Here is a 13,817-nt window from a genome sequence, read left to right as displayed (position 1 = left end):
TGAGTCTCTGGAGATGGGTTAAGCTGAGGAAGGAAAGAAGGAATGGGAGGGAAAAGGCCAACCTTCTTGATTAGACAGTCATTAAAGAATGTTTCTAGTTTGGGGGAAGTTGAGGAGGAGGAGTAAGGAGAGGGTGTCAGGGAGTGGCAGAGTCTAAGAGAAGTGGAGAGAGAACTGGAACAGGACATGAAGTGTGGCTGTAGGTAATAAACTGGGTCCTCTGTAAAGTCCTTAAAGATATTCAAGTAAAGAATTGGCATTATTTTTAATTACTTTTGATAACTGGATTATATTTGATGCAAAACCACACTGAAAGTGGGCCAGGTGGGACTCCAGGACTTATTTGGGTTATATAAGGGTAGTCAGGTTTAGTTCAAACCAAATTAGGTTTTTTTTGGTATATAAAACATTTATTATAATAAAATTTCAAAAACCAGACATATTTTTTTAAATGTTTATTTTTGAGAGAGTGCGAGCAGGAGAGGGGCAGAGAGGGAGGGAGACACAGAATCGGAAGCAGGCTCCAGGCTCTGAGCTGTCAGCAGAGCCCAACCTGGAGCTCAAACTCATGAGCTGTGAGATCATGATCTGAGCCGAAGTCAGATGCTTACCCGACTGAGCCATCCAGGTGCCCCCAAAACATATTTTAAAAAGTATGTTGTAACTGTACCTTTGGAGGATCTTTATGCTGGACTCAATGCAACATCGGAAAATAGGGGTCCAACAGGGGCGCCTGGGTGGCTCAGTTGGTTAAGCATCCAGCTTCAGCTCAGGTCGTGATCTTCTGGTTCGTGAGTTCGAACGCCATGTTGTGCTCTATGCTCTCAGCTCAGAGCTTGGAGCCTGCTTTGGATTCTGTGTCTCCCTCTGTCTCTCCCCCTCCCCCAGTCAGTCTCATTCTCTCTCTCTCTCTCTCTCTCTCTCTCTCTCTCTCTCTCTCTCTCAAAAATAAATAAACATTTAAAAAATTTAAAAAACGATTTCTGTGAAAATAGGAGTCCAGTGAAGTCTCCAGTGTTTCCTGGTGAATTTCCCTGAAACAAATGTAAACAGTTTTGTTGCTCTAGAGACTTTTAAAAAACAGTTTTATTATTTGTTCTAATCTGACACATGTATTATGATTTAGACCAAATTGAATTTTACCATAATAGGCATGTTCTCCCTAGAGTGTGGTGAAAGTGGCTGAGCACTCCCGGGAAGTGTGTTGCCTCTCCCATGCCACCTGCAGGCCATGAATTAGGGCAGCAGCCCAGCAGACCAGCCTTCTGGGACTTTGTGTCTCAAACAGGTGGATGCAGTCATGGTAGAGCTGAGTCTGAGCCACGTGGCAGATCGACTGATTGGCAATTACAACCTTGGGGGAATTTCCAATGGCGAGAGGCGCCGGGTCTCCATCGCAGCCCAGCTTCTCCAGGATCCCAGTAAGTGGAACTCAGAACTACTACCGGCTGCTGCCCATCTTCCATAGGTCTGGAGACGTTTTCGGTCCCTTTTTTCATAGTCTCCATTTGCAGAGAGGTTTGTGTGGAACTGACGTCCCTGACATCAAACCAGGGACCCAGTTTCTTTGGAAATACTATGTAGTTCCTGATGCCATTCCACCATCTGAGTACAAAACAGCTCTTAGACTTGGAAACACTGCATTTGTGTTTTAATGTGCAGTGAAGGTCTTCCATGAACACATGGGCCTGGCCTGTCCATCCTAACTTCTTACTAGAGCAGCACCACTGTGTGTGCTGTGGAAAACCAGTGAGTTTTGGTGTGACTAGAGGTACTAATGAAATGGCAGGAATTAAAGCAGGACTTTGATACACAAAAAAGTGTGTATTTTGGAGGGAGAAGTATCAAGATGAGGTAGCCAGTCACCTGCCTCTCCTGCTGAGTTTGGTCATTCTTCCTTGCCACTGGGGGAACCTCAGCACTTACATGCCCCTAGAAGAGGACATACTACATTTGGATACTACACTGAGGCAGACTAAGACTGCCTGCTCTTCAGATGGTGGTTGATCACTAGAAGACAAGGAAGAGAGATGTTCTTAACAGCCCATCTCACTTTTTAGGTAGAAAGAACCACATTTAAACTCTCTAAAGAATCTAAGCCCCTGTCCCACCTCGGACTTTGTTGTATGGGTCAGAGTTTTTTGCAGCACAGAAACCGTGTCAGTATTGGAAAGTGCTCCACATAAAGTGAGGTTATGTCTTTTTAACCAGCCTCCTCTCAACCTTTTGAAAACAACTTGGTGCCTGCTCACCAGCCCTCGTGCTTTGTCATTGGTCCTCTGGACAGAGCCCCAACAGTCCACAGTACCATGTGAGAGGCTGATCTTGTTTCTGCCCTGTTCCCTCAAGGATTAAAGCCAAAATGTGCTATGCAGCTGGGAGTTGGGTCTTACTAGGTCAGGTTCTCTGTCTTGGGCTTGGGCTGAAAGCCGGTTTACATGCAGGTACTCCTCACAGCATACTATTTGGATGGAGTAAGATGGGATGAGACATCTCCATAAAGAACTATTCAAAATTCTGAGTTTAGAGCCCAAAGCCCAGGCTCATCAGTGACTCAGAAACCTGACCCTTCCTTGCCTGCAGAGGTCATGCTGTTTGATGAGCCCACCACAGGTCTGGACTGCATGACAGCAAATCAGATCGTTGTCCTCCTGGCAGAGCTGGCTCGCAGGAACCGCATTGTGATTATCACCATCCACCAGCCACGCTCTGAGCTCTTTCAGGTGAGAGGGACGTCTCTTGTTCCTGCTTAACTCATCAGGGGTGGGTAGATGAGTGTGTTGAGATGGGGATCATGAGGGAGAGATTAGTACTTGTCAACCAGAGCAATTGGAGCCAGTATGGGCTTCCTGATATAGGAAGGGCACCTACCATGTACCAAATACCTTCTGTGCACTAGCTCATTTAGTCCACACAACAGTCCTATGAGGTGGGCATCTGTACTGTCACTTAATAGAGAAGAGGGAGCCTTAGAAATGATGCCAAATTTAGTCAATACCACACAGTAAAAAAGCTGGAAGTGGCATTCATGGTCCAGTTGGCTTCAAAAGCTGTGTCTTTCCACTGAATCATATAGATTTCCTTCCAAAAATCTCACTTCATCTTCCCAGGATACTTCCCAGGATACTTTCCCAGGAGCTTTTATTTGCCTCTTGTAGACAAGGATCTGAGATTAAACACATGGACATCTTGTCCAAGGTCACTCACTCAGTGGCATGACTAGGACTCAGACCCAGGTCCACTGGCCAGCTCCAGGAGTTCTCCTCCACCCCAGATGTGATGCTGGGCCCAGGCCGGATGCAGCATTGTGCACAGGAGCAACCCCAGCTGAAAAAAATAGGGACATGCTCTGTGTGTCTCCAGTGGACACAATAAGAATACTGATGCATGGCTAAGATAATCAAGGACTCACTGCTTGGAAATTTATTCTCCTGAAGAATATGGTAACCTGATTATACACTAATACCATATATTTTCCAATCAGCTCTTTGATAAAATCGCCATTCTGAGCTGTGGAGAGCTGGTTTTCTGTGGGACACCGGTGGAAATGCTTGATTTCTTCAATGGCTGCAGTTACCCTTGTCCTGAACATTCAAACCCTTTTGACTTTTATAGTAAGTTTTTTTTTTTCACCTTTCCCATCATGAATGTTTATTAAACTTAACCATCTCAGATTTCTGCCTGGATGTCAACAGCACTGGTGGATTTTATTCTTGTTTTTGTTTCGGTGTTTTCACTCTTTAAGGAATTAGTTTGGCTGGGTCCCTTAACTTACCATCTGATAGATGACCTGTCAGACTGAGGTGGGAGATCTCTCTTAAATGGGTGCATGTCCACTTTGTCAGAGAAAAATAGCTGAGCTTCTAAATTCTCACAGACAGCCTCAGTTGAATCCTCAAGGCCTTGCAGGTAACTTTAAAAGAATTCTGATTTTATAGGTGGGCATGAACAGAAAATATTTTGATTTTATAGGTGGGCTAGTACTCCTGAATCAATGATGAAACATGTATTATAAGCCATTGTGCATATATTTGCATTTAAAAACTCATGGGCCATTTCTTTTGGGAAAAAATTAGTGGACCTGACATCAGTGGATACTCAAAGCAAAGAACGGGAAATGGAAACCTACAAGAGAGTCCAGATGATTGAATCTGCCTACAAAGAATCAGCAATTTATCACAAAACCTTGGAGAATATTGAAAGAGCAAAACACCTGAAAACATTGTCAACGGTTCCGTTTAAAACCAAAGATTCTCCTGGAGCTCTCTCTAAACTGGGTGTTCTCTTAAGGTAAGAGCCTCAGCCCATTTTAGGTGGTTAGGCATCCACCAGTGAAAGAAAAGGAATTAAAACAGGGCTGTTTGGTTTTCAGGAGAGTGACAAGAAACTTACTGAGAAATAAGCTGGCAGTGATTATGCGTCTTGTTCAGAATCTGATCATGGGTTTGTTCGTCGTTTTCTATCTTCTGCGGGTCCAGAACGATGTGCTGAAGGGTGCTGTCCAGGATCGCGTGGGTCTTCTATACCAGTTTGTAGGTGCCACCCCATATACAGGCATGCTCAACGCTGTGAATCTGTGTATGTGCCTGTGCCTAGGGCTGGGGGGGGGGGGCACTTCCTCTCTTCCTGAATATCTCCCTTCTCCAGCTGGCACCTTGCAAGACTCCATGATTATAAGGGTATTTTGCTGAGCTAAACTTGGCCCTCTCCAGATTCTCTCCCTGGGGAATGGTAACTACTAAGTTACTGATATCTTAGTGTGAATTAGTTCACCAAGTAGATCTCTGAGGGTCTAAGGATCCAGGGAAACATGAAATTATGAGCTGCTGATGGGGCAGGGTTTGGGAAGGGTTTTTTTTAAAAAAGATCATCCCTGTTATCCCTTTCTCGGCCATTAGGATGTACAGCCCCTGGGAACCCAGATACCTGCCAACTTTGCACCATTAAATTCTTTTTGGAGACTATTTTAGGATAGCCAGCACCTAATTTTAAAACTCAGATAATCCAGAAGCAATACCTAGTTGCCTGATGTTCTGTGCCAAAACCCTGCACAAAAAGAGGACAAAGTACCTCACATCATTCATGACTGTTTTGCACGTGTGTTCTTGAATTTGTGACACCCTTCCTTTGATTTTAGAAGGAAATAAATTAGGACAGCCTTTGCAACCATACTGTAATTCAAGTAGAGTAGATTTCTGTGGTGGAAGGTATTTATAGTTCTGTGGATGGCAGGTTCCCCTTTCCAGGACTAGGGAGCCCCGGCTGGTTCCCACTGTACAGCCTCAGGTTTAGTTTTGGCTAGCCCTCCTTCCTTAGCTGTGTGGTGGCCAGCTGTTCTGAAACCTGCTTTCCATGCCCAGTTCCTGTGCTGCGAGCTGTCAGTGACCAGGAGAGCCAAGACGGCCTGTACCAGAAGTGGCAGATGCTGCTGGCCTATGTGCTGCACGTCCTCCCCTTCAGTGTCATTGCAACCATGATGTTCAGCAGTGTGTGCTATTGGTAAGGGGTTGTTCAAAGGTGTTTAGTCCCCCTGGGCCAGGCCTCCTGGGGAGTCCCAGATGGCCACTGGGACCAATGGAGGGGGAGCTCCAGGGTGGACAACTCCTTGCTCTTGGCCCTGGGGGGTCTGTCTTTGCCCATCAGTGTCTAGCACAATGTCCTGTCCTTCAGGACAAATAAAAGAACCCAGCTGGGGGCTGCATGGGACCTGAGAGCAGATCAGCAGGACTACATGTGCCAGGGACAGGCATGTCCCACATCTCCTGCAGGGCCTGGCCAGAGAAGATCGCTCTTAAGTAGGGGGGGGGGGGGGGGGGGGGGGGGGGGAGGTGACAAGCAGCTGTTAAGCGTGGCTCAACATTAAGCAAGGCTTCCGAGCACCTGTCAGCTGGAACAGCAACTCTGCCTGACGTTTCCACTGACCCACCTGTGACATCACAGTTGGGCTGGTGTGAGGGGGTTTGAGCAATGGAAGAATGACTATGGGAAGAGGCACTGAGGAGCCATGAAGCATCCCTGATGCTGTTAGGTTTTGATTGATGGCTTATAGACAATGCTTCTTTTTGTTTGTTTTTTTTTGTTTCTTAGAGCTTTTAAAAGATATAAATCTGAAAATGTGTAGTTATTTGCATGATTTATCATCATAGGGAGAGGTATCTTTCCTAATCCCTGTGGCTTTCCCATAAGAAAAGATGGGGGCATTACCTGGTATTCTGTGACTCTAGTAGTGTAAATGTGCCCAGCTTGTCATCCCAGGAGAACTTCAGGCAGTCTTGAGATGTTGTCTTCAGGCCGCGGGATTCATGACTGCCTGAATAATTATAGGTGCTCCTAACATAGCCAGTATTCAGACCCATGGTATGTAATACCAATAATAACTATGAATTAAGTGATACATAGGTAAAAGATAAACCAGGACCTAGTTAGTTTGAGCTCCCAGATGAGGACTGGGAAGGTCTTGGTGCAGGTGCTTAGAAGTTGGTATCACTCTGGAGAGTGACAGAGGCAAAGCCACTTGCTCTGAGTTAGCAGATTGGGCTCCCTGTTTAGGGCGATGGCAGGGACCATGGGGCCTCCCTGCTGGACCTGATGAAGCCTCATTCTCTGACACTCAGGAACATGTTGACTCTAATCCTTGATGTAAATAAACCATGAGCCTGTCTAGTTCAGGCTGAATGATCCAGGAACAGATCGTTTACAACCTGATCATTTTTGAGTAAATCAGGGTTGGCTGAAAATTGAAGACCTCGGTAATTTAGACTCTTGCTACTCAGTGTAGCCCACAGACCAGTGTCAGCTTTGCTTTTGAACTTGTTTAACATGTAGAATCTCAGGCCCAGCTACTGAATTGGATTCTGCATTTAACAGGATCCTCCTGGTGGTTCATGTGCACTTTAAAATGTGTGAAGCACTGATCTTGAAGACCATACAGTCTTTGAAAAACTGCCCATGAGAAAGTTCTGTAAGATTTAAGAAAACAGGGAAGTGTAAGCATACAGGTCAGGACTATTTTTGATTAAAGTCAGATATAGAAAGTCAGAATCATTTCCAGTGGTAGCATGCTGTTAGCAACATAGCAAACACTTCGATTAAATGACAGCAATGTTTGTTGAATGCCTACTAAGCACCAGCTTAGCCAGCACAATGCTAGGTGCAACAGAAGACTCAAAGAGGAATGAACAGGAGGTGCTGCCCTCAGGCTTGCAATTCTGAAAGTTAAACATCTCTGAAAGTCAGAATGTATTTGTAACTCTTCTAGCAACATGCTGACATGAACTCAGTGGCAAAATCAGATGTGAACCCACACGATGTTCTCTGTACTTTTCCTACGTAAACACTCCTGTTCAGCAGAAATATCAATGTGCTTGGTTACAGGTGGAGTCCCTAATCCCACTGTGACAAGTATGGTCTGTGCAGTGTACAGACTTTCCAAAATCTGTAAATTGCCACATTCCAAAATACATCTGGCCCTAAAGCATTTCATATGATGGATTGTGGACATAAATCTCCAGATGACTTTTATTCAAGAAAGTGTTAAGATTAGTGTTATAAAGAAGCACAGTCACTATGTTGAGGAATATAACAATAATAACAACTAACACATACTGAGCACTTGCTTTATGTCAGGCACTAAGAGCTTTAAATATACCAATTCATGTAATCCTTTCAATCATTCTATAAGGGTGGTACTATACCTATCCTTGTTTGTAGGTGAGCAAACTGAGGTACAGATGGGGTATCTTCCCCATCCCAGCCAATTACAAAGGAGACCAAGAGCCGATTTGTTTGAGCGGGGAGAGCAACTCTTGGAGGACAACTCTTGGAGGACAAAACTCTTGGAGGACAGATGAGCAGAATTCCAATGGTTGGAAAAGGGAGCAAGGGCATTCCAGGAAAAGAAAGAGCAGGGGCATAAGTTCAGGAGCAAAACGACATAAAACCTTTCCAGAGAAAAGATGCAGTTGTGCTGTGGGAATGAAGGATTATAAAGAGTAGTGAAAGATCTGACTGGCCCCTCTGGTGAGGTGGTGAATGCCAGGCTAAGGAGCTGAAGTGGATTTGATAATGGGATGGGACATAGGAGAGAAGTCTGAACCAGCGAGTGACCCATCTGTGATGGACTCTGGAGGGTGAGGCTGGCCCGCTTTGGCAGCAGACTGGAGTTAGGGCAGAGACCCTGGAGCCTTGGCAGCAGCCTATGGGAAAGGCAGAGGCCTTACTGAAGAGAGGAGCAGTGGCAACAAAAGGGGATTCACTTTGAAATACTAGGAAAGTAGAATCAAATGGGCTTAGAAACCATGGATTTGTTGGTGGTAAAGAAAGTCATAGAGAATGCCTGAGTTTTCCATCTGAGGGAATGGGATGGTGACAGCATCTTGACAGGAAAGAGCACGGACTTGGTTTTGAACATGTTGCATCTGGTATGCTACAGGACATCAGATGAGACACGTCATGCTGAGGTTTTGGTGGTAGGCTACAGCAGAAAGAAAAAGAGGAATAAGAGTAAAGGCCTGGGAATAGATTTTATAGGAGAGAATATTGGAAGGGGAGAAGGTAGTCTTGAGTGTAAACCTTATTTATTTATTTATTTTTTTGAAAACATTTTAATGTTTATTTTTGAGACAGAGCATTAGTGGGGGAGAGGCAGAGAGCGAGGGAGACACAGAATCCGAGAAGCAGGCTCCAGGCTCTGAGCTGTCAGCACAGAGCCCGACATGGGGCTCCAACCCATGAACCGTGTGATCATGACCTGAGCTGAAGTCGGACGCTTAAGTGACTGAGCCACCCAGGTGCCCCAAGTGCAAACCTTAGGAGGCACCTTTAGAGTGTGGGAAACAGAAGGGTGATCAGGGAGGTAGAAGGAGTAACAGGACCAGGCAGCATCAGAGAAACCGAGGGAGGAGAGCATTTCAAGGAAGTGTAGTAAACTCATTCATATTGCAGGGGTTCGAGGAGATGAAGCATCAGATTAGGATGTCATTGGCAGTCTTCCAAAAACAAGCTTCAATAGGTTGGTGGAGGTGCAAGTCAGATTTACAAGGGAACAAGTAAGAAGAAGATGCTGCTTGGAAGCTCTTGCTTCCAAGAGATGGAAGAAGCAGATGCTGCTTGGGAAGCTTGGTGGTGTAGGGTAGGATGAAGGGAAGGCAATTTGCTCACATGGTTATCAGGCTCAGGGAATTGATATTTCAGGATATGGTAAATAACACCATCTGGAAAAACCATTAGATTGAGAATAGATGAAACTATAGCAAAATAGGATAAGTCACAGATCACGTTTCCAGAGTAGAGCAGGTTAGGGATAGTGGAATCAGGAAACATGAAATCAAGGAGCAAGTAGATAGGATCAACTTGGCAATGATAGGGGGAAAAGAGAAAGAATGAGCACAATACATGGAAGATAAAAAATAGGGAAGATAAAGTTAGCAAGAAATTCATAAAATGGGAGAGGATTCCATCTGCTGAGCACTGGAGAGAGTTTGAAATTGGGGAGATAATTTAAAATGCAGGTATATATTAGCCATGAGGGAAGTGTTATTGGAACCCAATAAGCAGTGAGAAAAAGTAAGGGGTCTTGGGGCCGGCTGAGGCATAGTGGATCTGATTAGTACAGGATTACGCCCTGTTCAGCACACCTACAGGGAGAGAACCTAAGTGAAATAACAGGGCTCCCAGGTGTGGGGATTGGGAAGGCAAAGAATAGCAGAAGCAGGTAAGGATCTGAGGCAATGAGGGCTTAGGGGAAACAGGAGACAGGAGGGATGCCATGATCAGAGAGAGCACTTTTATTTTTTTATTTTTATTTTTATTTTTTAACGTTTATTTATTTTTGAGACAGAGAGAGACCGAGCATGAATGGGGGAGGGTCAGAGAGAGGGAGACACAGAATCTGAAACAGGCTCCAGGCTCTGAGCTGTCAGCACAGAGCCCGACGCGGGGCTCGAACTCACGGACCACAAGATCACGACCTGAGCCAAAGTCGGACGCTTAACCGACTGAGCCACCCAGGTGCCCTGAGAGAGCACTTTTAGAATCTGAAATTTTGGAAGTAGAACAGTTTTGAGTAACATTGAAGTTTAAGACATGATGAATAATGAAGATTAGGTGGATGGAACCACTGGAATTGATCAGGTTACCTAATTAGGAGGCACTGATGTTGGTGGTTCATCAAGAAGGTTAAAGACCTTGAGGATAATGATAGTGGACAGGAGTGCAAAGACTGACCCTGGTCCAGATGCTATAAAATCCTCAAAGGTGAGAGAGTGTTGTAAAAGCCACAAAGGATTACACGGGGAAAGAGAATTAACAGTATAAGCAAACCTCGTGATTTGTATAAGGATGGAAGGCCTTGAAGAGTGGTAAGCAGGCATGCTTATAAGACATGCCAACTCCTTTTCCTTACTCTACAAATGGAAGAAAGGGCAGCCATGTCTAATGGTTGTTGAGGACATGCTATCACCAGGGGAAATGTATGTAGTGGAAGGAATGTAAGAGTTAAGGGGTATGGATATAGGGAAGTGTGTTTATGAAAATGAAGATCAAATCAGTGGAAGGGGCTGGTAGAATAAAAGACAAGAATGGAATAGAGTCAATGGAGGTAGCAAAGGGTTTTCACGTGGGCAACAACCCCGCATGATGGGGATGAAGTGCAGGGATGGAGGGGCAGAGAAGCCCATGGAGTGAGCCTGGGAAAGTAGGCTACCTAGAGTAGGAGCAGTGCTAACTAGGCAGAACATGGTTAATTATGGAGAAGCCTGGAGAATTCAACAACCCTATTTATTGCACTAGTTGCAACCATTGTCTAAGTATTAATATTTTCCTGTGAGAACTGAAGGAGCTGGAAAAGGTGGCACACTGAGTTGGAGCCAACAGAAACAATGTGTGGTAATGAATGGTCTCAGATGTTGGCTGTGTTTCGGAAAGGCCTTTCCAAGGGGAGTTTGGCTTACCCTGCAAACGCTTCCCACCCACTAACCACCATGAACTTATTCGTAGAAGGCAAGTGTGATATTTTTATTAGATAACTCTTGGAGAGGAAACTAAAGATTTTATGTTTTTCTAGGACTCTGGGTTTATATCCTGAGGTTGCCAGATTTGGGTATTTCTCTGCTGCTCTCTTGGCTCCCCACTTGATCGGTGAATTTCTAAGTCTTGTGCTACTTGGTATGGTCCAAAACCCAAATGTGGTCAATAGCATGGTGGCTCTGCTCTCTGTTGCTGGGATATTTGTAGGATCTGGATTAATAAGGTAAGATACAACAATTCAAAGGATTTTCATGGATGATTTGTTGTTAATGGTCACTTGATAATGACGTTATAAGGCATTCCAGAGGAGAGCTATGTGATACTGGCTAAAGGTATCACCTTGTGGTCTGGAGTATTTATAGTGCTTGTTTACCATTGTTATTTAGACCTTGAACTGTTTACTATTTGTTCAGTAAAGTGTCTTCACACTGAGGATCAGGAAATGACAGTTGAGGCATGTTATCCGTATTTGATTCACATGTAATAACAAGAGGGGGAAAACCAATCCATCCTCCAGAAAAACTCCCTGCCTGTATTGCAAGCTAAATAGCATGCATTTAATCCATTTTTGCCCTGGCACTGTGGAGTCTCTATTCTGGTTCTCAGTTCCCAGTTTCTTTTAAGAAGTAAGAACAGTCAGATAAGAGCTTGTATGATAAAGGACCGATCAAGAAAATACTAGGAATAGATGACACACACTGAATGTTAACAGATATTATCTCTGGTAATATTTTTTCTTCATATTTTCCTTTATTTTGTAAATTTCTATAATAAACATCATTTTATAAGCAAGAAGTATATATACGCACATACATACATTTTAAAAAAGCAGTAGCAGAAAGGGTGAAAATTTTTTGAAGGGTGCCAGTAGTCCCAGGCAGGTAATGTGAGCAGGACCTGTAAGTACACTACGGGTCCCTGAGAACATGTGACGGTGGTTGCTTCTTTGACTTAAACTCACCTCATACTTAACTTTGCTCCAGTCAAACCACTGTGAAGACTCACAGGCCACACGCGGCTCCCTGGAGAGCAAGGCTGCCCGGAGTTAGAGATTTCCTCTAAGCACTTAACTGCCACATGGGCAAGTCACTTCTATCTACATTAAGTTTCCTCACTTAATAAATGAAACTAATGATCTTGGTCCCACCTTCCTCAGGGGAGTATGAGGAGCAAATGAGATAATCAACAGGAAGACACTTCATAAGCTGTAGTGAGTTCTAGAAAGTGAAGTGTTACAAAGTGAAGTGAGCTGGTTTTGATCAAAGAGGATTATTTTTACACCACCATTATTACACTGTATTTGTGTTGCTTAAGTGGATTGTTAGCATCTATAAAAAATGCCCAAGTCAAATCACCCCAAGGGTATGCAATCAAGCCAGCAAGGTATAGATAGACCCACCTTGGGCAGGATCTCCACTTGAATATTTGAATCATTACATATTCCAGTCCGTCTGGCACTATTTTATGTATTTGGTTTGTTGGAAAAGGGAATTCATTGTTTGAAAGAGAGGCAGTGGCCAACATTACCAAAGACTCTGGGGCTTTTTGCAAAACCTCAATATCCCAAGGTTTCACCTGGGTTCCACTCCCATCACTGAAATGAAAATCTGCTCTTCAAGGACCACATCAACCTCCTAATCATAAAGTTCACGTTTTTCCAAGTCATCACCTTTCCTGACTGACTGCCCGCAACATTTCCATTTTTGGCTGTCTCCTCCTTTAAACACAAACAGAAATAGCTTTGTTCTTTCTGCTTACAAAATAATGCACGTTCTTGGGGGAAAAAATGTACACAATACAGAAGTGCATAAGGAAGACTAAAAGTTACCTGAAGTATTGCAACCTTCAGTTAAATTTTGTTGTGTATCTTGTTAGACTTTTATATAATCTTTAATAGGAATGAGCTTATGCTGTTGTAGAGGAGTTAAGGATGCATTTAACAGTATAATGTTGGACAGTCCCATGTCAGTAAATTTAGATCTATGTTTCCTTCCTCTCTAAAGTACTCCAGGGGCTTCTATAATGTAGCCTGATTGTCCTCCTGTGTCTTTCATGGATCCATTTGTCTCCGTTTGCCACCTGCACGAAGCCTCTCTGCTGGTCCCTTGGCTAGATCAGCTCTCTGGGAGCCTGTCAAGTGCCGCTTAGGTTGCAGCCTTCCTTCCTTTATTTTTTTTTTTTTAATTTAATTTAATTTAAATTTAATTTAATTTTTTGTTTAATGTTTATTTATTTTTGAGAGAGACAGCATGAGTGGGGGGGAGAGGCAGAGAGAGAGGGAGACACAGCATCTGAAGCAGGCTTCAGGCTGTGAGCTGTCAGCACAGAGCCTGACGTGGGGCTTGAATTCACAAGCTGTGAGATCATGACCTGAACTGGAGTCAGACACTTAACCGACTGAACCACCCAGACACCTCTGTTGTTGTTGTTGTTTTTTTTTTTTTTTAACTTAAATTCAAGTTAGTTATAATACAGTGTAGTCTTGGTTTCAGGAATAGAACCCAGTGATTCATCTCTTACATTTGACACCCAGTGTTCATCCCGAAAAGTGCCCTCCTTCATGCCCATTACCCATTTAGGCCATACCCCTACCCACCTCCCCTCCAGCAACCCTCAGCTTGTTCTCTGTGTTTAAAACTTTGTTATGGTTTGCCTCCCTCTCTGTTTTTATCTTATTTTTCAAAACTTCCCTTCCCCTATGTTTATCTGTTGTGTTTCTTAAATTCCACATATGAGTGAAATCATGGTATTTGATTTTCTCTGACTGATTTCGCTTAGTATAATACATTCTG

The 13,817-nt window shown here is 43.9% G+C and overlaps 1 protein-coding gene across 1 annotated transcript in view; it reads left to right on the top strand.

The window, feature by feature from the left end:
• The window catches only part of ABCG5 (ATP binding cassette subfamily G member 5), a 32,488-nt gene that overhangs the window by 12,117 nt on the left and 6,554 nt on the right, over nt 1-13,817 (top strand). The window contains exons 5-11 of the mRNA XM_049650218.1: nt 1,289-1,421; nt 2,584-2,723; nt 3,485-3,614; nt 4,077-4,290; nt 4,373-4,578; nt 5,361-5,499; nt 11,063-11,248. Coding sequence (XP_049506175.1) covers nt 1,289-1,421; nt 2,584-2,723; nt 3,485-3,614; nt 4,077-4,290; nt 4,373-4,578; nt 5,361-5,499; nt 11,063-11,248 — 1,148 coding nt within the window. The remainder of the gene's footprint in view (nt 1-1,288; nt 1,422-2,583; nt 2,724-3,484; nt 3,615-4,076; nt 4,291-4,372; nt 4,579-5,360; nt 5,500-11,062; nt 11,249-13,817) is intronic.

This window comes from Panthera uncia, assembly GCF_023721935.1.
Source record: "Panthera uncia isolate 11264 chromosome A3 unlocalized genomic scaffold, Puncia_PCG_1.0 HiC_scaffold_11, whole genome shotgun sequence".
Lineage (NCBI taxonomy): Eukaryota > Metazoa > Chordata > Mammalia > Carnivora > Felidae > Panthera > Panthera uncia.
Note: the sequence above shows the minus strand (reverse complement) of the source record. Positions and strands in the feature narration are given on the sequence as shown.